At 39.9% G+C, this 24,750-nt stretch overlaps 1 protein-coding gene across 3 annotated transcripts in view; it reads right to left on the bottom strand.

Annotated features, from left to right (window-relative positions):
* Positions 1-24,692, bottom strand: part of BST1 (bone marrow stromal cell antigen 1) — a 37,491-nt gene extending 12,799 nt beyond the window's left edge. The window contains exons 1-6 of one of the 3 annotated variants that reach the window (XM_055326663.1): positions 24,674-24,692; positions 16,748-17,691; positions 5,807-5,942; positions 4,620-4,702; positions 1,012-1,088; positions 360-452 (exon numbers count right to left, since the gene is read on the bottom strand). In XM_055326663.1, the coding sequence (XP_055182638.1) occupies positions 360-452; positions 1,012-1,088; positions 4,620-4,702; positions 5,807-5,942; positions 16,748-16,918 (560 nt within the window). In that variant the 5' untranslated portion in view covers positions 16,919-17,691; positions 24,674-24,692. Of the gene's footprint in view, positions 1-359; positions 453-1,011; positions 1,089-4,619; positions 4,703-5,806; positions 5,943-8,154; positions 8,282-9,832; positions 10,079-16,384; positions 17,692-24,673 lie in introns of those variants that run through there. The other 2 variants (XM_055326661.1, XM_055326662.1) reach the window with 2 other exon arrangements.
* Positions 24,693-24,750: the final 58 nt, after the last annotated feature.

The raw sequence follows: 24,750 nt of genomic DNA, 5'->3' as shown, positions 1-24,750 counted from the left end.
CCTTGGGTCAATTCTGAGAATTCCTGGTGGGAGCTTTCAAAAAATCAGGAGGAGAAACTGGCTTTGACCCAAAGGAATGCAAAACAAACTCTCCTATCCAGCACTGCCCAGGTAGATCAGAAAGGAACACCCATTTTCCTTGGTTGAGAATAGTAACTGAATAAAGGAGGTCTTCTCTCTGGGCACAGGACTGATTTGGGGCATTTCCAAAAAGTCAAAACCTTGTCTTTCTTTACCCATTACCAACTAGAGAACACAATTGTTTCCCAAAAAAATGAAAATGTAAAATGGACTTGACTGTATCATATTCAAGAGAAGCATGCCTGCACAATTGCCATCATCATAACACCTTGACTTACACTTTTGGTCTTCCGATTTCATGCATAACCCAGATCTCAATTCGTGTGATTTTATCCTTTTGGAAGTAGGGAATTTCAAAATCTGCAAAAAAACTGAGAAACAGGAAAGACATCTTTTAAAAAGATACTTATTTAGAGAAAGAGAGAGAGAGAGAGAATACAAGGAGGGGGAGGGAGAGAGAGAATCTCAAGCGGACTCTGCAGAATGCAGAGCCAGATGCCAGACTCCATCTCATGACCCTGATATCATGACCTGAGCTAAAATCGAGAGTCAGGGATGCTTAACTGACTGAGTCACCCAGGCTATCTGACATTTCTTAAACTCCTAAAGCAATAGGATACTTTTCCCATTTCATTGTTAGTTGATTTACACATTACTTTTGTTGGAAAGCTTTCAGGGTGTTCTGTGGGGGTATTTTTAGCTATAAAATTTTAGGTTATTTATTTCATTCATGCATTCATCTGCTACTAGTGGCAGAAATATATAGACATGGCTCTGACTTCCAGGTCATTCAATTGTTCTGTTTTACCTAAATTTACAAAAGCAAGCATTATGCTGGTGATTAAGACAGTTTTCTTAAGCTTTTATTTGAAAAAACAAAATAAACATTTTGACATTCTTTGTTGTATTTGTTGATGTTGGTGTTCTTACCCTTTAACAGGATAGGCTCCTGTTGGCTCTGAACCATTCAGCATGACATAGATGACCCCAGAACTATCCCTTGAATACTGTAAGAAGAAACAAGTATTATGAATAAATTAACGCATCATTTTTTAGCCATGAAATGAGCAATTATTTTAAATTGACAATCCTCAATATTAGCAAAGATATACTAAATTTGATATTTCATACAGCTGATAGGGATGCAACTGGCATATGTTGGAAAGCAAATTGCTTTGAAATGTCAAAAAGTCATAGACTCTGTGATTACATGGCTGGGAATCCCCTCTAGGAAAACCACATGAAATTATCAGTTCCCAGGGCACCTGGGTGTCTCAGTGGTTGAGCGTCTGCCTTTGACTCAGGTCATGATCCCAGAGTCCTGGGATCAAGTCCCACACTGGACTTAAAATCTTAAAAAAAAGAGAGAGAGAAAAAAGAAATGATCAGTTCCCAGCACTATATCAGCTGGAATTGACTAAAGTATGCTGCTGTCACAAACAACCTCAAAATCACAATGGCTTTAAACAACAAAGATTTATGTCATGCTCACCCTACTTCTTTATCACAAGTCTACTGGGGTTTTGCTCCACATGTCCTTGCTCTAGGACCTAAACTGATGAAGAGTCCATATCTACAAAGTCACTGATTGTCAAGGAAGGGAGAAGGGGACAGTGGCAAATCATAGACCAATTTTTAAGCATTTCCACCTGGAAATCACACACACTCCCTTTCACATCTCATTGGTCAGTGCAAGTCACAAACAAGTAAGTTCAACAGGCAGGGGAATACAAACCATGTATAAGCTGAGCCAGACATATTTTGTAAACAGTTCTAAGGATCATCACAAGCATTGTGCACAAAGGTGTGTACTGCACCATTGTTTGTAAGCAATCTAAAATAGTCAACAACAAAGGAATGACAAATAACCCATAGTACTTAAGTATCTGAAATATCAGCTAGCCGTTACTAAAAGTCTGCAAAAGACTTGCAAAAGCATAGGAAGTACTTACATGTAAAGCAAAAAGCAATATTAAGAAGACAGAGCGTGAGCTCTCCTATGCCAAAAATAAATGGGCAAAAGTGAGTCAACTCCCCTCAAAATTCTCAAGGAAGAGATACGTACAGAGAAGTTACCAAATCTCCACTTCAAAATACTACCGGAACATACAATTTCCCTAATAAAATGTTTATACTGGAGAGAGGTGGGGGGCTGGGAAGGCAGGTAACACCAAGATAGCCATGACTGAACTTAACTATCTAGCAAAGTGATGCCCAATACCAGCAGCAGCGGAGCAACAATACACCTCATGTCACACACCTCAACAATAGACATTCATAACTCTGGGTGCTTCCAAATAGTGAGTGCTAGTGGTCATGGTCAAATCCACAAATGCCAAGTCTGAAAACCATAATGCTGACAGGGTTGCCTTTAGGCAATAAGTATATACATAATTAATTCTCTTATCTGTATTTTCTATTATCTTTCCTTTTTCTATCCTGAGCAGCTATTACATTGATAAGAAAAAAATGCATACAGAGATACAATAAGGCTATATGATGTAGTGGTTGAAAATTTGCTCTCTGGCTTCTCCACTTATTAGCTCTGGAATAAGCCTGCTTGATAAACTGAATAGAGGGACAACTGGGTGGCTCAGCAGTTGAGCATCTGCCTTTGGCTCAGGGCATGATCCTAGGTCCGGGGATGGAGTCCCACATCGAGCTCCCTGCGAGGAGCCTGCTTCTCCCTCCATGTCTCTCTCTGTGTCTCACATGAATAAATAAACAAAATAAAAAAAATAAGCTGAATAGAAAGATAATAAATAAATAAAGAGATAAATAAATAAATAAATAAATAAATAAATAAATAAATAAATAAATAAAATAAGTCTGCTTAAGTTTCTTGATCTCTTTATGCCTCATTTTTCCTATCTATAAAATAGGGGTCATAAGGGTCCCTAACCTCATAGGATTGTTGTAAAGATTAAAACATTTAAAATAATAATTATTGGAACACCTGGGTGGCCCAAGCATCTGACTCTTGGTTTCAGCTCAGGTCATGATCTCAGGGTTGTGAGATGGAACCCTGTGCCAGGCTCTGAGCTCAATACAGAGTCTGCTTGATATTCTCTCCCTCTGTGCCCCCCTACTCATGTGTATGCTCTCTAAAATAAGTAAATTTTTAAAAATCTTAAAAAAATAAATAAAAATACAATAAAAATAAGAATTATTAACATGTTTTGAATACTTCTCTGCTACAGTTCAGACCCTCTTCTCATCACTAAACTACCTGTACTCCTTGTACATAGACAATCCAGCACATTCTAAGGGCTCATAAGATGTGAGCATGATTCTTAGATTCCCATTCTAAAGTTGGAGAAAGTCTAGAATGGTGCTTTGGAGCTCACACTTTGTTTTTCTTTTTAAATATTTTATTTGTTTATTAATGAGTGACACGCAGAGAGAGGCAGAGACACAGGCAGAGGGAGAAGCAGGCTCCATGCAGGGAGCCCGGTGTGGAACTTGACCCCAGGACCCTGGGATCATGACCTCAGCCAAAGGCAGATGCTCAACCACTGAGCCACCCAGGCATCCCTGGAGCACACACTTTGAAGTCAGGCAGATCAGCTGAGAAGATATATGGTTATTTTATGAGAATATTGACATTGCCCCTGAATTGCTATTATGATCCCACAATCAGCTGATGATGCCCCTGTAGCCTCCATGAGGAGCTCTGGCAGTCCAGTGCTCACTGAGGAGTGTGCACTGGAAATGGAGTCTAGGAGTAGTGAGCACAAACAGGGTGCTCTCACTGGAGCAGAAGAGCACAGGAATGAACAGTGTGCCTTTTGCCTGGAACCTGCCCCCTGCCCTGTTCTAAACCACAGCGTGGAGAAGGATTTCACCAAAGTCACCTCACTCTGATGAACAATGGACTCAGTGGACCCCAAGAGATCCAGAATAGGACAAAAAGGGACATGGACAGCCCTGAAAGGGAGATGCTAGTGGTGGGTGGCAGGACCCCGAGATCCACTGGCCTTCTAGTCAACAGAGCTAACATTTAATAGGCTATCATCATCTCTGGTGGCAGGATGCTCTGGGGAATAGACCTTCAGTAATGGGCCATTTCTGTGTCTCCAGGTTATCCTCCACTCACCTGTTACCTATCACCTCCTATCACCTCCTCTCATGAATAGCAGTCCTGAGGACATTTCTGACCCCTACATCTGGATCTCAGGTATCCCAGGGCCTCACATAAAACAGGGGCCACCCCATTTACATAACAGTCAAACTCACATTGATTGAAAATACTAAGAGCAGCCACAACATGATAGTACCAGTAGTCACCATGCCCTCATCTATACCAACACTCACTGTGTTGGCTCTGCTGGGTGTTGCACTAAGTATTCAAGCTCCTTAAGCCCTCACACCTTTATGGAGCAGATGGAGTGAATCAAAATGTGGTGAACGTGGACGGAAAGAGAGGCTTGGAGAAGTGAAATAATGACCTGATGGCCCAGTCTCTGAACCCCTCTGTCCCATGTTCAAGGGTCCCACATTTATTTGCTCAGTCCCCCAGCCATCCTTCCCAAGCTAACCTGCATAGATGCCCTTTTCCAGAAAGAATCCACAGGGTTGTTTTCACAATCTTCTGATGTAGGGCAGGACTGGTAATCGAGTCCTAAGGGAAAAATAGATAAACATGTTTCATATCAAACATTATATCAGAGGGGCACCTGGGTGGCTCAGTTGGTTAAGCATCTGCCTTGAGCTCAGGTCATGATCTCAGGGTCCTGGGACTGAGCTCTGCGTTGGGCTCCCTGCTCAGCTGGGAGTCTGCTTCTGCCCCTCCCTCTGCTCATGCTCTCTCTCGTGCTCACTCACTCACTCAAATAAATAAATAAATAAATAAATAAATAAATAAATAAACAAACAAACAAATAAATAAATTAAATCTTTAAAAAGATTTTATCAGAGAAGAATTAATTTAAAATATTTGCTGGCATTATAAAATCTATTAGGCCTGTGTTTACAAGTTTGACATTCACAGTTCTGCTGACCCAATCCACAAAGAACCCAATCTGTGATAAGAAGACAGGTGTCATTTTGCTCAGCACAGATGTGAGGAAGGCACAGACCCAAGCAGCTGGGTAATGAGTGAGACTGCAGACTACCAAGCATCAGCATCTTAGCTTGGCTATTTCTTTACTGACGATCTAGTGAAGTGATTTAAAAACAAACAAACAAAAAAATTTTTTTTTTGCTCTGTTGGATGAAGCACCTTCTCCAGTTAGCCCTGGTTTTGGAAGTAAATCCAACAAAAATACACCAAGAAAGTGATAGTCCTTAGCCAGAAAACAGAAATTTTATAACATTTAAACTTCAGTGTCCCCTTCTGGTAAATGAGAGTCCTGAGACTTGCTTGGGCAGGGATGGGAGCATGTGCTCTGGAGCCAATCTACTGCTGCTTCCTAGCTGTTCATTCCTCAGTAAGTTTCCTAACCTTGCTGTGCCTCAGTTTCCTTATTTATCACAACAGGGATTAGGAGAGGATCTATCTCTTGGGGCTGTGGCAGCGATTAAATTAGCAAATATATGTCAGGTGCTGAGAGAGTACCCAGCAAAAGATAAGTGCTTTCTCTCTGTTATTGTTATTATTAATCATTATTACTGCCTACCTCAGAAGATTTGGAGGAAATCAAATGAGACAAATGCATAGAAAGCATTTAGCAGAAATGCTTAACCAGAAGTTTGGACTTTGCTTCTGATTTGTCTGGAGTCTTACCAGAGGCATTTTCCTGTCGACACCAGCTCAGAAAGTCACCCATCCTGCCGTAGAGAACACTGCACACAGGCACAAAGCGACGGGCATTCTCTGCATAACTAGTGACAAGAAGGTGGTTGTTTTCCCAGAACAAGGACTAAGGAAAAACAAACACAAAATTAACATGAAAATGAAATCAAAGTAGATCTTTTTTTCAGTCAGGCAGTGCATTTCTTTTTTTTTTTTTCAAAGGTTTTATTTATTTATTCATGAGAGACACAGAGACGGAGGCAGAGGGAGAAGGAGGCTCCCTATGGGGAGCCTGACGTAGGACTCGATCCCAGGACCCTGGGAACACGTCCTGAGCCCTGAGCTAAAGGTAGACCCTCACACCCTGAATCACCCAGGTGTCCCCAGGCAGTCCATTTCTTATTCGACTCCACCTTGCCTGACAACTGCACTTTCTTTTTCTTTCTCTTTGTTTACCCATTCAGAGTGCCATGATCTCTCCCACCCTTGCGACCACATCATGCACACATTAATAAAGTACTTTCTCAGTAATAAATATATATATTTATCCCTGACTTTAAAAAAAGACCAAAGGACCTGGGTTTGAATCCTAACTCCGTCATACACTACATGTGAGACCTTGAACAAGACATGTTGTAGCCCTGTGCCTGAGTTTCCTTCCACATCTGGAAAATGGGGAGCAAAGCCCTTTCTCTTCTTCCACAGCTGTGTTCAGGATGACATGTCACCACAAAAAGCACTTTAGAAATATGCTACTTTTATATTGTATTTTACAGTTTCTGCTATAAAGCTACAGTGTCTTCCCACAATGGTAATACAAATAACAATATCCCTCTAATGATCTCATCAAACCCTTAGTAGTCCAACTGTTCTATGCCTGAGGGCAGGGGTTATTTTGTTCCCTGTTGCAAGCACCCTCAAACCTTAGCACAAGGCCCAATACATGAAAGGAGCTCAATAACTATTTATTGAGTTCAACAACTTACACCAAAATCTGTGAAAGAAGAGGGGCACCCGGGTAGCTCAGTAAGTTAAGTGTGTCTTTGGCTCAGGTCATGATCCCAGAGTACTGGATCCTTGCTCAGCAGGGAACCTGCTTCTCCCTCTCCCTCTGCCTACCACTCCTCTCCTCCTGCTTGTGTTCTCTCTTTCTGTCAAATAAATAAATAAAATCTTAAAAAATAAATCTACTAAAGAAGAGAACACAATTTAAGGTTCCTGTTTTTACTGGCAGGGAGGCAATAAAGTTCAAAATGCAACATATTCTTAAAAATCATTATTTTTAACCTATTATATCTCTGAACCTTCCAGCTCCATTTACAAAAATTTTAAAATGCTGTTAAGATTTGTTCATTCATAAACATCAATGTTACCTGCTTTTACAATGAAAAATCAGGTTGAGAATTATGTCATCAAAGAAACAGAAAACAAAAGCTATGTATTTTTTTAACTCAAGGTATTATTCTATGCAAGCATTTTATGTAGATTTTCTCATTTATTTTCATTTAATTAGAACTCAGAACACAGACATATGTTTGTTTGTTTTTTCAAGATTTTTTATTTATTTATTCATGAGAGAGGCAGAGACAGAGGCAGAGGGAGAAGCAGGCTCCCTGTAGGGAGCCTGATGTGGGACTGGATCCCAGGACCCTGGAATCACAATCTGAGCTAAAGGAAGACACTCAACCACTGAGCCATCCAGGTGTCCCCAACATGTGGTTTTCTTAAAGAAACGGGTACTACGGGAGCCTGGGTGGCTCAGTAGTTGAACATCTGCCTTTGGCTCAGGTTGTGATCCCAGAGTTCCCAGATCGAGTCCCACATCAGGCTCCCCACAGCAAGCCTGCTTCTCCTTCTGCCTGTGTCTCTGCCTCTCTGGGTCTCTCATGAACAAATAAATAAAATCTAAAAAAAAAAAAGAGAGAAAAGAAAGAAACTGGTACTGAGTAGATAGAATCTTAAGGTCTCTTAAAAGGAGGGACTGGACTTCTGGGAAGATAGTGAGGTTAATTCAGGGTCTTCTGAGTCACTCAAAAGTTCGGCCGTTGGGGCCAGTTAGGACACAAATTATTCAGAATTGGCTAAGGGCAGAGCCCCAGCAAAAGGTGTGGCAAGGTCCTAAAGTAGTGATTCCTGCAGACTTGTTGACTTAGGAGACTTCCTTCTGCCTAGACAGGCAGCAGCCCCAGGATTGACCCTCAAGATAAAGATACCTCCTCATCAGAGAGTTCGAGTTTACTGCTTGACTTTTTGGCAATACTGAAACAGGGTCTCCCAGGGTTGTAGACACCTGGTCCATGTACCATCTATCTCTATAGAGACAGAGATTAATGTTTTACCTTGTCTGTGGGAATGGAATGTCTGGAGAGGTTAATAAAAAGGTCATAGTCTGAGGGGAATACGGAACAGGGATCCTTATCCAGCACCACTTTAAAGGCTTCCCAGATAGCTGTGCAGTTCTTTTCCCTGTGCAGCAGTACGAGTTAAAAAGAAAAGAAAAAACAAAACAAAACATCATGATGTGTTGTGAAGTATTGCCATTTCTCTCTAAGTACTCCATCCAACAGCTTTATGAGTAATTTTACCATTTATCATCTGTGAACTAGGCACAAAAAAGACAGCAAATTGTCATGGCTGAGGCCTTAACCCCAATTCAGGAGAGGAGAAGAAAACCGAGGTGATGGATTTAGAATCCTGCCAGTGAAAGTGGCTCTCAGAAGGTATTACATATTTCAAAGCTAAGGAATAAAGTCTTGTCCCGGGCTCCCAGACATGAGCAGAAAAGGCACTTGGCTGGAGGATGACAATTCCAATAAACCACGGAGGCTTCCAATTTCAGGTGCCTCTCTATTCAGACTTAAGGTCCATTGCTCCCTGGGACCTGGTGTGGTCAGGCAGGTGGTGGACTGGACCTTGTAAAACCAGGAATGAGCACCGAGTGTTGAGAAAAGCTGTTTCGCCTCCTGCTGGCATTAGGGATGAAGTGAGAAGATAAAGCCAACTAAGTAAAGTTGGGGACCACAGTGAGAACAGATAAGCTGTCTCCTTCTCCAGCACCTATTTTGTTTATCAGTTTCACAATCCTTTGGAACTGCCCCCTTCCTGGGAAAGGCCCAAAGTTACTCAAGAGAGCAGCAGATGTTCTTGGGAAATTACCAAGTCAAGCAAACCCCTTGAATGCCCTTCTCAAAAGATTACAAAGGTTTTAGGAAGTTCCTGAGACCAGCTTCCTATTTGTAGGGAATAACAGCCTCAGATGTTGCTGGCTGGGAGCATAAAGCAAGCCTGAAGTTTGTGTTACGGGAGACAGTGCTTTGAGAACTATCTCCCTGTCTCCTTACTTGCTGGAAGTAATAAAAACCATTTGCTTAAGCCAAAAGATTTGTGTTAGGTGACACTAACTTCAAGTCCATCCCAGCTTTCCAAAAACATTTCCCAAGGCATTTGTAACTTTTTATTTCTTGTGTTAGGCAGGGGTAATTTTATTCTTTGCTTTTTTTTTTTTTTTTTTTTGTCTGAGTCAGAAAAAAAAAAAAACTGGCACAAGAAAAAGACATTAACAGAAAAAGTAGATCCAAAGAAGGAACAAAAATATGAGTAGGAAGGACTGTGCTGGCAAGAGACACTCAAACTCATAAAGTCCTCTAGGTTAGAGGATCTGAAATTTGAATTCCCCAAGTCCCTGGATTCACGAATTTCCAGCTGAAGGCCATCTTCCTGGGTCCGACCGTTCTGGCTAAGCATGTGCTGGCTGTCACCCAAACTCACCTCAACCTAATCCCCTCGCCTCTAGACAGTCAGCCCACAGCCTCCTTCGCTTACGCACTCCCTCCCGCACGCAGGCTCACACTCCACCCCCAGACTTCCCATCTTCCCATCCTCTGGGTTTGGCTCCCCGGACCTTTAGAACTCCTGTTCACACAGTCCCGCGCACATCTCTCTGGTCAAGACCCTCCACTCCCCGCACCACTCACCCTCCTCACCTCTAGACCTCCCCGCTCCCCCCGCCACGCTCACCCCTGCTCCGGGTGCAGCAGGGCGACGTGCTCCGCGCAGCGGCCCAGGATGATGCTCTGCAGGTGCCGGGTGGTGCCCTCCCCGCGCCATCGGGCACCCCCAGCGCCCCCAGCGCCCGCGATCACCAGCAGCAGCAGCGGTAGCGAAGACGCGAGCCCCAGGGCTGCCATCGCCGGCGACTGTCCGTCCAGCTCCCGGCCTTCTGACTCACTTCTCAGCCCGCCCTAGGGTGACTTCCTTCAGCTGCGAGGCTCTCAGGCACTCCAACACCACCCTGTGGCTTTCTGCCTCTACTAGCTGCTTCAGTTCCAAGACTGACTTGGGGCTTCAATGGTTTTTATTTATTTATTTATTTATTTATTTATTTATTTATTTATTTATTTATTATTATTTATTATTTTGGTAAGACTTTATTTTTAAGTAATCTCTAGAGATTATTTGGGTGTACCAAGGTGGGGCTCCAACTCAAGCCTGAGATCAACAGTCGCTTGCTTTAAGAAGCAACTGGCCCATGCACCATGAGGTTTTTTTGTTTTCGTTTTAATTGAAGAATAATGAACATACAGTGTCATACTAGTTTCAGATGTACAACATAGTGATTCGACAACTCTACATATTACTCAATGCTCACCACACGTCACCATAGGTTATATTATATATTCTCTATGCTGTACTTCTCATCCCTGTGACTTATTTTATAATTTTTTATGTATCTTTCCTCTTCACTTACTTTACCCATCCCCCATTCACCTCCACCTGGCAACCACCAGTTTGACAAACAAACAAAAATACGGGCCTTGGCTAATATTGGCCAGAGTCCAGAAGGAAGGAGCTCCCACAGAAGCAAAGTTGCAGAACAGGTGAGGAAAGTAATCATCAAAAGAAAGATTTTTCTGGCCCCACACTCTGACACCTTTGACAGATGCTCTCTTTTCCTCCAAAGATGAATGGGTTTTGTTTTCAGGAAGTAATAACCACAGAAACTAGTATTTATTGAGCTATTATGTGCCAAGTACTCCACAAGCAGTTTTCAATTACTTTTCATAACATCCTCCCAGTTAGGATTATCCCCATTTTACAAATGAGGAAACTCAGGGAAGCTAAGTAACTTGTCAGAGGACATAATCTCCCTTCCAGATAGATGCAAAATCCTAGAGACAGTCAGTTCAGAGAACCAGGATTGCTGGACTTGCACTTGGAATTCTGGGGTCTCTAATCCTCAATTCTTACAGTAATGATAGCTGTGAGCTAAGGGCCCTATGGCAGGCATTTTGTAAACATGAGCAGCTGGCGGGGAAGGGGGGTGGTTCTATAACATTTTATGTGAGTCTTTTTCCTCTTTTTTAAAGTTTATAACCAAACCCCACATTCTCCTGTACAGCCCTCCCTGACTCGGCCCACTTTCCAGAAATAAGCATTTTTAATTATTTCAATAGTGTTTTTGTATTTACTTCCACATTTCTAACTAACATGCCTATATGCTGTTTCTGGTTGTTTCCATCTTGGATTCTACTCTTTGACTTCCTAGGACGAAAAAGAAAATTTTATCTTTAACACTACACATCCTCAAAAGGAATCCTTTTGTGTCTTTCATCATCCTGAGTGTTTTATCTCAAGCTTTAAATCAGTAATCAACATTCACACTATTATGGTCTGTGAATATTATTCATGCCCGAGCTTGTATTATTCTATGATTATGTTTCCTTTCTTGTAAACTTCTTGCTTACCCTAGAGGTAATAACTAATCTCCCTTATCCCTCTCCTCCCATTCTTCACCCCTACTCAGTCTTATTTGTTCATGTGCGTTATTATATGCACACTTATGATTATGGTCAAATTCTTTGCAACACATGTGAATTTCCCAATGCATTCAAAAGCATCAGCTTGTATTTTAGTTGGTGTGTTTCTCTTTCTAAATGTTTTCCTTCTCCCTCTTTCTGTTTCTTTCTTCCCTCCCTCCCTTCTTACTTTTTCTTTCTTTCATTTCTTGGAAATATCCTTCCTAGAGCTGTTACCGAAATGAATGGAAACTGAGTAGAATATCAAGCACACAAATAAGAGAGGGGTAAGCACACAAATAGGTGGGGGAGACAAGTATTACCTCTGGAATAAGCAAGAAGTTTACAAGAAAGGAAACAATCATAGAATACTGTAAGCTCAGCCATGAATAATATTCACAGGTCACAATAATATGAATGCTGATTACTGATTTAAAACTTGTATCTAGGGGAGCTTGGGTGGCCTAGTTAAGCATAGGCATTGGGCTCAGATCATGATCTCAGGGTCCTGGAGTCAAGCCCTGCCTAGGGCTCTGTGCTTAGTGGGGAGTCTGCTCCTCCTTCTCCATCTCTCCCCTTCGCCCCTGTTCGTGCTCTCTCTCTTAAATAAATAAATCTTAAAAAAAAAAAAAAAAAAGAAAAGAAACTAATTTTAAAATGGACAAAACAGGGGATCCCTGGGTGGGTCAGCAGTTTAGTGCCTGCCTTTGGCTCAGGTCGTGATCCTGGAGACCCGGGATCGAGTCCCACGTCAGGCTCCCCGCGTGGAGCCTGCTTCTCCCTCTGCCTGAGTCTCTGCCTCTCTCTCCCTCTCTCTGTGTATCGCATGAATAAATAAATAAAATCTTTAAAAATAAAAAATAAATGGACAAAACAGTTGACCAGATACCTAACCGAAGATACGTTCATTACAGGGTATTTACTAAGAAAAAGATGAAAACATGTCTACCCAAAGACTTATACATGAAATACTCATTGAACTTAATCCATAATTGCCCCTAAACAATTATAAATGTCCAACAAGAAAAGAATAAACAAATTGCAGTCTAGTCATACAATGGAAAACCACTCAGCAATACAAAGGCATGAACTACTGATACATGTAAGCATCTAAAAGTATATATACTGAGTGAAAGCAGCTACATGTAAAAAAACAGATATTTTATTATTCTCCTTATAGGAAGTTCTAGCAGAAGGCATAGGATACTGAAATATACAGAAAGTTGGTGGAAATGGATTTTAGATAGTACCAATTGCCTGAGCAAAGACAAAATAATGGGAAAGCACGGGGTTCTCCTGGAAAAATTAGTTTGACTGGTAAACAGAGTGCAGATTGAAACAACAGGAAAGCTAGGGTCACATCTCAAAGACCTTGAACTCAGCTATAATCTGGATGTTGTTGTCTTGAATATTAAGAGCCTTCAATAATCCTGGACATTATTAAAAACTTTGTCTTAAAAAATAAATAGGGGACTTGGGTGGCTCAATTAAACATCTTCCTTTATTTTTATATATTTTTTATTGGAGTTCGATTTGCCAACATATAACACCTAGTGCTCAATCCTGTCTGCCTTTAGCTCAGGTCATGATCCTGGGGTTCTGGGATTGAGTCTCTGCATCATGCAGCAGGTCACACCACAGAAGACTGTAGGGTTTTATGGGGTCGCTGGTATTATTTTCCCATCCTCCTCTCCAGGGACATTATCCATTACTCTGGTGCTGTGCGAGTGAAACATCTCTGAAGAGGGGAAGAAGGCTTTATCTTTACTTCCCTGGGGTGTCTCTAGCTTCACGACCCTAAACTGTCTCCCTTAACCATTCTTTTTTTTTTTTAAAATTTTATTTATTTATTTATGATAGTCACAGAGAGAGAGAGAGAGAGAGAGAGAGAGAGGCAGAGACACAGGCAGAGGGAGAAGCAGGCTCCATGCACCGGGAGCCTGATGTGGGACTCGATCCCGGGTCTCCAGGATCGCGCCCCGGGCCAAAGGCAGGCGCCAAACCGCTGCGCCACCCGGGGATCCCTCCCTTAACCATTCTTAACTTGGATGCAAATACCTTTATTCAGAAGATCCACACTGAGCAGACAAGTGAGATGTTCATGGAGAATTGTCTTCCAATACTTTATTTCAAGCACAAAACAAAACAAAAAAAGGGTTGGGGGGGGAAAAGAAGTACCTTTAACAGAATACAAAATATGAAAAATCAGTATTACAATAATGCATAGTGTGGTAGGTGATGGAAAGGAATTGCTTAACTTTTTTGATTTTAGAGAAAGCCCTTGCCCAAAGAAACATCACTCACTGGAGTCAGCTAATACATAAAAGAAGTTGGATGTGAGGAATCCATTATCAATCAGTGTCATTTTTGGATGCTTATAGAGGTTATCTGACAAAACCAGATTTTCAAATGCAAAAAAGGCTTTGCCACATATATAATAATTACTCCTGATAGTATGACCTCAAGTTCAGATGTTAGAGACCATTATTTGTTAATCAAATGTATACTGAACGCCCACTATGTATCATACAAAATGGACGTGAACTCTTCTGGAGCATTCATTCTAAGGTGGCAGATTGACAATGATATACTACAAAGAAAAGAAATAAAGGGAATAATGGAACAAAAACTATGGTGGTTAGGAAAATCCTTTAGGGAAGTAACATTTAATCCAATATATTCTCAAAATACTGGGCAGTGTCATTTATTTCAGTAACCTCTTCACCTAACAAGGGGTTCAAACTCATGACCCTGAGGTCAAGAGTTTAGATGCTTCACTGACTGGGCCAGCCAGGCACCTCTGAAGTGAGTCTTTATTTATTTGAGAGGAGATAAGTGGATAGGAGGAACAGAGGAAGAGGGAGCAGCTGACCCCCAGCTGAACAGGGAGCCCAATGTAGGGCTCAATTCCAGGACCCTGGGATCATGACCTGAACAAATGATAGATGCTTCATCAACTGAGCCACCCAGGTGACCCTGGAATGTCTTTTAAAACTTAATTCAGATCATCTTTCTCCTCAAAATAATCCTTCAATTGCTCTCCATTTCACTGACAAAAACCCAGAAGCCCTATAACGGACTAGAGTCCTTCATGATTTTGTCCCCAAATAGTTCCCTGACCTTTCTTATTATTCTTTCCATAGCACTTATCTTTAAGATATCACAAGCCTTACTCATTGTCTCTCTCTCTCTCCCACAGAACATAAGTTCCACTATAGAATGATCTTTGCTTTCTTCATTTTGTATCCCAAGTATCTCTAGAACAGTTCCTGAACTCTTAACAGTTCACTAAGTTTTCGTTCAAGAATGTAAAGTTACATTGTGATTTTATTAGTATTTAAATAAAGTTATCACATACAATGCTATGTTAACATCTAAATACAACACAGAAAAATACCACAAAATAAGAAACACAAAAACAAAAATCATGCTTTTAAAATGCTTTTAACTGGGTTAAGACTGAAAACCCTAGCTCACACAAACTAGTTGTTGTGAATGGCAATAATAGCGGGACACTCTTTCTACTTAGCAGAGGAAAGTCTTCCTTCACCTTAATCCAAAATGCTGATAAACTTAGTGTTTCATAATCACTCTTCAATGTATATGACGAACTAAGCTGCAATAATTCACTCTCTTCTTCAGGCACCAAGTTTAATTCAATTACTGATTCTGGGTTTCGAAAAGCAAATGGATCTTTTACCCAGCAATTTTCTCTTAATGTTTCAAATTTCTCTTCTGGAAAGAAATGGTTAAAAGTTTGAGACAGAGAAGTGAGATGCAACAATATCTCTAATTTTATTTCTTTCAAAATGTTTTCACTAATAATATTCTCTTCAATATGTTGCAAAAATCTTGGAAACATGTAGTAGCTAGGACAGTTGCTTTTAAGCCTCGCTTGCCATAACAATAATGTCTTTCGAAATCCCTGAATACGTTCGACATGTTGGAATATATCACTATTTTTCCCCTGTAGTTTTAAACTCAGTTCATTAAGAATGCCAAAAATATCAGTTAAATATGCCAATTTCATTGCCCAAGTATCATCTTCAAAAATACTTGCCAAATGAGATTTTTTTTCAATAAGAAAAATGTGAATCTCATTCTTGAGTTCATAAACCCTGCTTAGTATTTTCCCATGAGACAACCAACGAACTTTGGTATGATATAGTAAGTGGGTATGATTAGTTCCAATCTCTGAACAAAATGTTTCAAGAAGCTGGTTATTTAGTGTGCTTCCTTTAATAAAGTTAACAACTTTCACTGCATTTTTCAATACTTCCATGAGACTCTGTGGGATTTCCCTAGATGCTAAAGCTTCACGATGTATAAAACAATGATTCCATACAGCACCATTATTAGTAACTTCCAGCAATTTTTTAATTACTCTGCTATGTTTTCCCGTTAGGCTTGCTGCTCCGTCACTTGTAATTCCTTTGCAGTTTTTCCAGTTTAATTTATATTGACCAACAATGCATTTTTCTAATTCTGTAAAAATATCTAATCCACTTAGGTGTGAGGCTATATTTAAACAACACAAAAAATCCTCCATAAAATCATCTTGCCACGCATATCTGACATACACTAAGAGTGTTGGGCAGCTCCCCACATCACTGCTTTCATCAAGTTGGATTGCAAAATCTATACCAGACTGCAACCGAGCAAGAAGCATGGTTTCTAAATGTTCCGCAATAGTACAAATGCGAAGAGATACTATATTATCACTAGATATAGTTTTTAATTTATCAGCTGATTTGTCATCAAAAATTGTACATACCATATCCAAACATGCCGGAAGAATTATTTTTTCAGCAGCTGTGTGAGCCATTTTCTCTTTTGCTACTTGATATGCAACCAAGTATGATGATAATAAGGCTTTCTCACTAATGGTGGTAGAACCACCAAGAAATTGTGTTGACAGCTTTACATCTTTTTTCTTTCTTTGAAAATATTCAAGAGGCTTATCAATAAGTTCAGAATGCTGAGTTTCTAAGTGTCTTTTTAATTTTGAAGGTTTTAAGCTTTCATTTGCAAGAATATTATTACAAATAACACACTGAGGTCTGTCATTTTCAAAGGGTTTTTCACATTTGATAAAACCATATTTTAAATAATCTTCATTATAACGTCTTGCACTTACTTTTTTCTTTTTGAAATGTGGCTCAAACGAAGTTGAAGTTTGCAAATTAGAGTCAATATTTTTCTCAATATTGTCACTATTCACATTTCCAGGTCCAGCAGTTGAACTTGAACATGCTTCTGCATATTTCACTTCACTTTTCCTCTTTCTTTTAAAAAAGATATGATCCATTTTAAAGTAATTGATTAAAATGTTTTAACTGCCACTAACCAAAATAATAATAATAATAATAATAATAATAATAATAATAATATATACATATATCCTAGATAACATCTTTCAAAAAAATGCAGTTTGCAAAACGTATCTCAGTTGAACATTTCAGACTTCACATCTAGTTGCAAGTCATGGTAACATAAAACTAGACTGCTCACCAACTTTATTCTTATGAAAACTGAAGAAGACACAAGTGGACAAAGGACTGAAAAACCGTTTCTTAGCCAGTATACGTTCTATTCATTATATGCCCTCCATTAACTATCTTTTCACATATTGAAATTGACCTCAGTATTCCACAGAGGATTCTGTGGAGCACAATTCTGACAGAGGATTCACTTGATACTTTATATTTTATTTTGTTTTAAAATTTTTTTCACTGTGGCTCATAAAACTGATTTCATGACCTACTAATGAGCCACATACAGAATGTGAAAAATATTGATACAGACACATTTTCCTCTGCTGTGCTGAGCTTGAGTATGTCAGCTTGATGATCAAAGCAGCAAGCTAATGTGCTAGACTGTTGGCTGGTACAGGAACTTCCTTGAAGTGGTAGGTATATATCTTATATTTTCACTCTTGATACTTTTTGATAGGAAGAGTTTTTAAGAATGCCAGTATGGTCTGACCCAGTGAGGATTCAAGGAGGCTTTCCATAGATAGGTCAACTACCAGGTTGGACCTCATGATATATTTTTAGAACTTTCTTGGACTGCATCTTTGACCTGGGAATAAGAGCAGAGATACGACATTAATGCTTTACAATGCAGAGAATATTACTGCCAGCTATGGCAAACTTCATGACATCCAAGATCATGGGTGCTGAAGCAAAAAGTCTGAAGCTCTTTTCATCACTATGCTGTATCAGCTAAGGATTATTTCTGTAAGGCAAATCACCTAAACCATGACTGGTAAATAGAAAAAATAATGTCAAGGGGCACCTGGGTGGCTCAGTTGGTTAAGCATCTGCCTTTGGCTCAGGTCACGATTCCAGGGTCCTGGGATGAAGCCCTGTATCAGGTTCCCTGCTCAGTGGGAGTCTGCTTCTCCCTCTCCCCTTGCCCCTCCCCTGCTCACGTTCACACGCACTCTCTCAAAAAAATAAAATCTTAAAAAAAAAAAAGAAAAAGAAAAAGAAAAAAGAATGTCAGTAAAACCTGGAAGTCAGCATCAGGAGTTACAAAGTCTACTTACAAAGCGGAATACAGCAAGCATGAAGGAAGATAGTTCATTTGCCATTATATACTTCCTCTTAGCTCAGTTTGGTTATGTCCATCTTAGAAATACAGGTATCCCCCACTTTCTAAAAGTTCGTGTTATACCATTTCACTTTTAGGACAGACCTACATTAATACCTATTTTTGCTAACTGAAAGAAATCCAAAGAGGATTTTCACTTTTACAAATAAAGCTGTTACCATACTAATGTCTTTGGTAAAAGCAAAGAGGCATAACAGGAACTTTCAGAGAGATTTCATAGGAATGCTCTACTTTGGAAGGGAAACCTGTACTTAATGCACTGCTTTCTTTGATCTTAGTGTATGTGGGTCTTAGCACCATAACACAGCACTTCTTTACACACCCTTCCATCAAGTTGTTTCATCTTTCTGGGAGAGGGAGGGCAAGGCCTTATGTTTACTGTAGTGTTTATTAGAAAGTCAATGTTTTGGGCTGCCGGGGTGGCTCAGTTGTTGAGCATCTGACTCTTGGTTTCCGGCTCTTCTGGCAATATTCCCTTTGCCCCTAATTATCCCAGGTCCAGGTACCTGGCCCCTGGGGGGCAGCCCTTATGCCCCATGGCTTGTTAAAATTAATAAAAATGCCAATTCTAAACCTGATTGGCCTGCTTACCCTCCCTCACTCATTCCTCTCTACTACACGAGGTGCAGGTGTCAGGAATACCAGGCACCCCTTAAAAATGTGCTGCACATTGTTTGAACGCCATGAATGTTCATCAGCCTGTTGCCACCGTATTTATGTGGGAGCCTAATCTTTTAATAATAAAGCCAGCTTTGAATGAGACATCACACAGAAGGGTACCTTGAGACAAAAAAGATGTTCGCAGAGGGAGGCCATAGCCTTGGTGATATTCTTCTGTGGGACTTCATTAATTATATCTACATGGACTTTACTGTTAACAGTAATTTGACAATTGACAAATGTAGGACGTGTATCCATCACTGTGGGATTATACAGTGTGTTCACGGCCCCAGAAATCTTTGTTCTGCCTATTCATCCCTACCTCCTTCCAATCTCTGATAATCACTGATTTTTTTAAAATGTAATACAGTTGAAATTATACAGTACATAGACTTTTTGGTTGACTTCTTTTACTTAGTAATATGCATTTAAAGTTCCTTCATGTCTTTTCATGGCTTGATAGCTCATTTTTTTTCAGTACAGAGTAATATTTCCATAGTCTGGATACAAAAGTTTATTTATCCATTCACCTACTAATAAAAACATCTTGGTTGCTTCTAAATTTTGGCAATTATGAATAAAGCTGCTATAAAAATTAGTTGGTTTCTGTGTGAACATAACTTTTCAACTCCTTTGCGTAAATAATAAGGAATCTGATTGCTAGATTGTACATACAGTGCATTTTTAAGGAGGATCCATCAAAAGCTGTATATTTTTTCTTGCTGGAGCATACTAAAATGGGGACACAGATTATGCATTATAGACATCGTGTAGTTGTTGAATGATTTTTTTTTTTTTTTTTGGCAATGGTGTCAACGTTTGTTAACTCATTCATACTGGCTGATTTCAAATAATGCCAAAGGGACTACTCTAGGATCTCATGAGTCATGAAGGCCTAGCATGCTACTCAGTTACCCTGCTGGTGTCTCTAATATGAACTGTCAGAAAACAATGAAATTAGAAGTGAAGGGTATAGATTTGAAGGTATAGGCAGGGGTAAAGGTGGCTGGTGAGATGGGTCACATGATTTAGCATAATTCAGTGAAAAGCAGTTATGTGGAGAGCTAGTCAAGAGAAATCTCTATTTGGTCAGTGAAGCATTGGATAAATGTTAAATCTTAAATTTAAGGACTGAAACATTATGAGAGGGAAAGCTTCAATGAGCATCCTGGAACAATGCTGGAACACAGCTTCAGGAAGGTGCCAGGAAGCCATCTGAAAAAAAAGCTGTTGCTATAAGAGTAGGGTTGAATTGTAATATGCAATAGCACAAAATGCATCACCTTTTCTCTAGGCTAGTACTGTCTTGGCATAGTTAACTGTTTATAGTAATATAAAGGGTCAGTGCCATCAGGAAGGCCTACAAATGGGGACAGAGGTCAGGGCTTATTAGAGTGGTAGCAATTTTAGGTGTTGGTTGCCTTAGGAGGTGCTTAGTATATCAATTTGGCTAGTTATTATAAGTGCTTTAACTATGGCTAATAAGTAGCCTAAGGAGCTAGAAGTCTACTGTATACAGTACCTGCCTAACTTAAAAAGATGTGCATCTTGGATAGAATTCAGTGACCGGTAGAAGCCTTTGACTTGGGATCCCTGGGTGGCGCAGCGGTTTGGCGCCTGCCTTTGGCCCAGGGCACGATCCTGGAGACCCGGGATCGAATCCCACGTTGGGCTCCTGGTGCATGGAGCCTGCTTCTCCCTCTGCTTGTGTCTCTGCCTCTCTCTCTCTCTCTCTGTGACTATCATAAATAAATAAAAATTTAAAAAAAAAAAAAAAAAAAAAGAAGCCTTTGACTTAATCTTGGTTAGATGTTTCTTTGAAAGATGGTATCTTCCAAATATTTCACATTGGTCTGAAAAAGGCAAAGTTTTTTTTTTTTTTTTTTTTTTTTGGAAGTCTTATGTCCTATCTTCCAAGATAGGTAGTAGGACTAAAGAGTTTACTTCTCTTGGATGTCAGAGCATGGTGTACATCATCATATGTTTTATTTTTATTTATTTATTCATGAAAGACACAGGGACATAGGCAGAGGGAGAAGCAGGCTCCACGCACGGAGCCCGATGTGGGACTCGATCCAGGGACCTCAGGATCATGCCCTGAGCCGAAGGCAGACGCTCAACCACTGAGCCACCCAGGCGTCCCCATCATCAATGTTTTAAACCAGAACTAAACTGTTGAAAAAAACAACTGCATCTTGATTCCTTTTTAAGGAATAAAAAGAGTTGGAGGGAAATGCACAGAAGCCTTGAAGCAATCAGACTCAGATATATAGCTGCCCTTAAGAGCTAAAAGAGAACAATTATTGACTCTTGCTCTTATAGTTAAAAGTTCCAGTAAGGATGCTCATTTGTTTTTAATATTTCTTTCCCTCCAAGATATCTCAAACCACTAGACCTTTTTTTTTTTTAAGATTTTATTTTTAAGTAATCTCTACAGTCAATATGAGGCTTGAACTTACAACCGCAAGGTGAAGAGTCACATGCTCTACCAACTGAGCCAGCTAGATGCCCCTGAAACCACTACAATTTTAAGGATAAAATATGCTGTCTCCCCAGATATGTTATATTTACCTTATAATGTTAAGAAAAACAGAGCTAAACATGCTCCAAAGTCTTCTGTTTGCCCTCCCTTTTGTCTCTGAAAGGTGCCTTAATGGGAAGTCACAGCAGTTTTGGGGGACAGGTTCAAATCTGAAGTTTTTGGTCGAATCATAAGTTTCGGAATTTTAATTTGAAGAGATACATCCTTAATTAGAACTCAATGTAAATCAGAGCATATACACATAAGATGAGTAAGTACATCAGTGTAGTTCCACAGCCCAGATGGGTTCTGATGGGATAAATCCCGTCTGGCCGAAACTTAAAAGATCATAATAAATGTATAGATGCTTAAGATACACTACTGAGGTTATCTGCTGTGGATAAACCACATTTCTGAGCAATAATGCATTTTAATTAGCTGTACATACATTTAGCCATCCTTTAGGACAGAATTTCAATTAAGATGACCAACTACTCACACTTGAAGGTTACATTTAATATAGTCATGTGCTATGGCTTCAGATTACTGGTTTTGCACTAATGAATCTTATCTACCTATTCCTATAATGTGTCATATGGTAGATCAATAAATTTGAAAGAATAAATGAGAGAATGAATGACACTATTTTTTAGTGTTTTTACTATTACTATTACTTTATTTGAAAAATAGTTACAAACTATATTTGAACAATTCAGTAACATGTAAGACAAAGGCTAGTAAAACATATTCTCTAAAATAGGATAATCAAGGATATCCTAATTCACCATAAACTACTTATGTTAAGTAGTAGAAAGAATGGTCCTATAAAACCATAAGTGTAAACTATGTACATAAATGTAAACTATGTATGTAAACTGTTTACATTTAGCTTACAAAGCTTAACACCTAAATCTACCTAAAAATAACTCACATAAAAATACTAATGTCTCATTTATATTATTAAAGGTATGAATTTTTTTTTTAGAGAAAAACAACTGCCATTTAATCATTCTGGTTTTTTTTTTTTTAAAGATTTTATTTATTTATTCATGACAGACATAGAGAGAGAGAGAGAGAGGCAGAGACACAGGCAGAGGGAGAAGCAGGCTCCATGCATGGAGCCCAACGTGGGACTCAATCCCGGGACTCCAGGACTGTGCCCTGGGCCAAAGGCAGGCGCCAAACCACTGAGCCACCCAGGGATCCCCTCATTCTGGTCTTTTATATTTTTACTATTCCTATTTCACCCCAAGCCTCGAGAGTTTATAATTGGCAATGCTTCAGACTCTTGTATTCAAAAAGTAGTCTTCAAGAGCTTACTCCCTCTCCTAAATCAGATAATTCACTTACAGTAATTGTAGAGGTAATGTATTAGGGTATAGACCTGGTAGATGTAGTAATGAAAGCATGAGGAAGTCCTTTTCTTTCTTTCTTTTTTTTTTTTTTTTTGAAGTTTATGTATTTTCTTATTAAGTAATCTCTACCCTCAATGTGGGGCTTGAACTCATCACCCTGAGATCATGCTCCACCCTGAGATCACCGCTCTTTTGACGCAGCCAGACAGCTGGGTTAGTCTTTTTCTAACTGAAATAGGATGCAAGATATCAGCTTAATGAGACATGTAAGAAAATATTACAGGTTTGGGGCACCTGGGGGGCTCAGTGGGTTAAGCATCTGCCTTTGGCTCAAGTCATGATCCCAGGGTCCTGGGATGGAGCCCCACATTGGACTAACTGCTCAGTGAGGAGCCTGCTTCTCCCTGTCCCTCTGTTGCTCCCCCTGCTTGTGCTCTGTCAAATAAATAAATAAATAAATAAAATCTTTAAAAAGAGAGAGAGAAAAAATGCTGCTGCTGTAAGTTTGACAGAGAAGGTATGAAACAGTTGTGTAGGAAAGTGGTACTATGAATGGTCTAGGAAAATGCTTCAGGATTTTAAGCAGTTTGCATGATTATCTTACTTAATGCAATGATCATTATTGCTATAAGCTTAATAGGTGGTCTTTAATTCCCTGCCACTAACTCTTACCTCCTAGTCCTATCTCCATGGTATTATATTATCTTCTAAAAATACAGCTTGCTTGCTTATTTATTTATTTATTCATTTATTTATTTATTTATTAAGTAAACCTTATCCACATGAGAACTGAACCAATCAGGTGTTCTTAAAAATACAGTTTTGATTTGGTTTCCTCCTAATTCAAAAACCTCTCAGGGTCCTGAGCTTGTGCATTCTCCTCAGGACAATATCCTCGAAATCTAAACCTTATCTTTCTAGGTGTCTCCTTCATCACGAACCTTCATACAATTCTACATTTTAAGCTCTAAGACTTTCCAAGTTCTTGAAATACATCATGCACTTCCACGATTCTGCTTCTGACTAGTATTCTGTTTTAATGGAATACTCTTTAAGTCATTTGAAATCCTATTTATTCTTGAGGTGATTTAGCTCAAATGCAACGGCATTCATCCATTCAACCTAACAGTTAAGTACTTAAAATGTATCAGACACCGGCCATACAAAGCTAAATAAATAAACAAACAAACAAACAAATAAATAGTGGAAAATTAATATGAGGAAATACCTGTTGGGCTGTTACAATGAATGAACCAGAGTTACATCACACTGACAAATCTTAAAAACAACATTAAGTAAACAAGCAAACTGCAAAAGGATATTACACTATGCAAAACAGTGCCGGGTACGTAATTAAAATTACAACATTAAGGTGCTTGGGAGAGTGGTGACCTTGGGCCAGAGGGAACAGGATGAGACGGCGTGGGGCCGACAAAGGATTTCAATCCATATTATCAAACAACTTATGTCATCGATTTCTCCAGCTGGGTGGCGAGTACACAATGAGTTCTACTTTTGTTTCTATATTTTGTCTAAAATATTCTACTTTTTAAAAGGGATATATAAAGCGTGATTCCCTCCTGAAGGCACTGCAGACTGTCTCACAACCAGTAACCTCAAATCACCTTCCGTCTCCAGTACTCTCTTTTGCTTCCCTTGATGCACAACCAGACCTTAGGGGCAGGAACTTCCTTCAAGGTGTCCCATCACCTTCGGGTGTATTCGCACGCTCTGCTCTTCCCAGCAGATTCCTGTTCCCTCCTGTCCTCTCGGGCCCAACGAGGCCTTCTAAGAATTTCACCCTGACCCTCTCAGCCGACCCTACAACAGCTCCCCCCGAATCCCGGACTGCTGTCCCCCTTCCCCCGGGAGACCTCACTGCGTCCCCTGAGCAAACCCAGAATGTGCCTACCCCCAGGAACCCCAGAACGTCTCCCGTTAGCAGCCTCTGGTCCACTCCTGTCACAGGCTGCCTTTCTCCTCACCTCC

Source organism: Nyctereutes procyonoides, unplaced genomic scaffold, assembly GCF_905146905.1.
Source record: "Nyctereutes procyonoides isolate TBG_1078 unplaced genomic scaffold, NYPRO_anot_genome, whole genome shotgun sequence".
NCBI lineage: Eukaryota > Metazoa > Chordata > Mammalia > Carnivora > Canidae > Nyctereutes > Nyctereutes procyonoides.
Note: the sequence above shows the minus strand (reverse complement) of the source record. Positions and strands in the feature narration are given on the sequence as shown.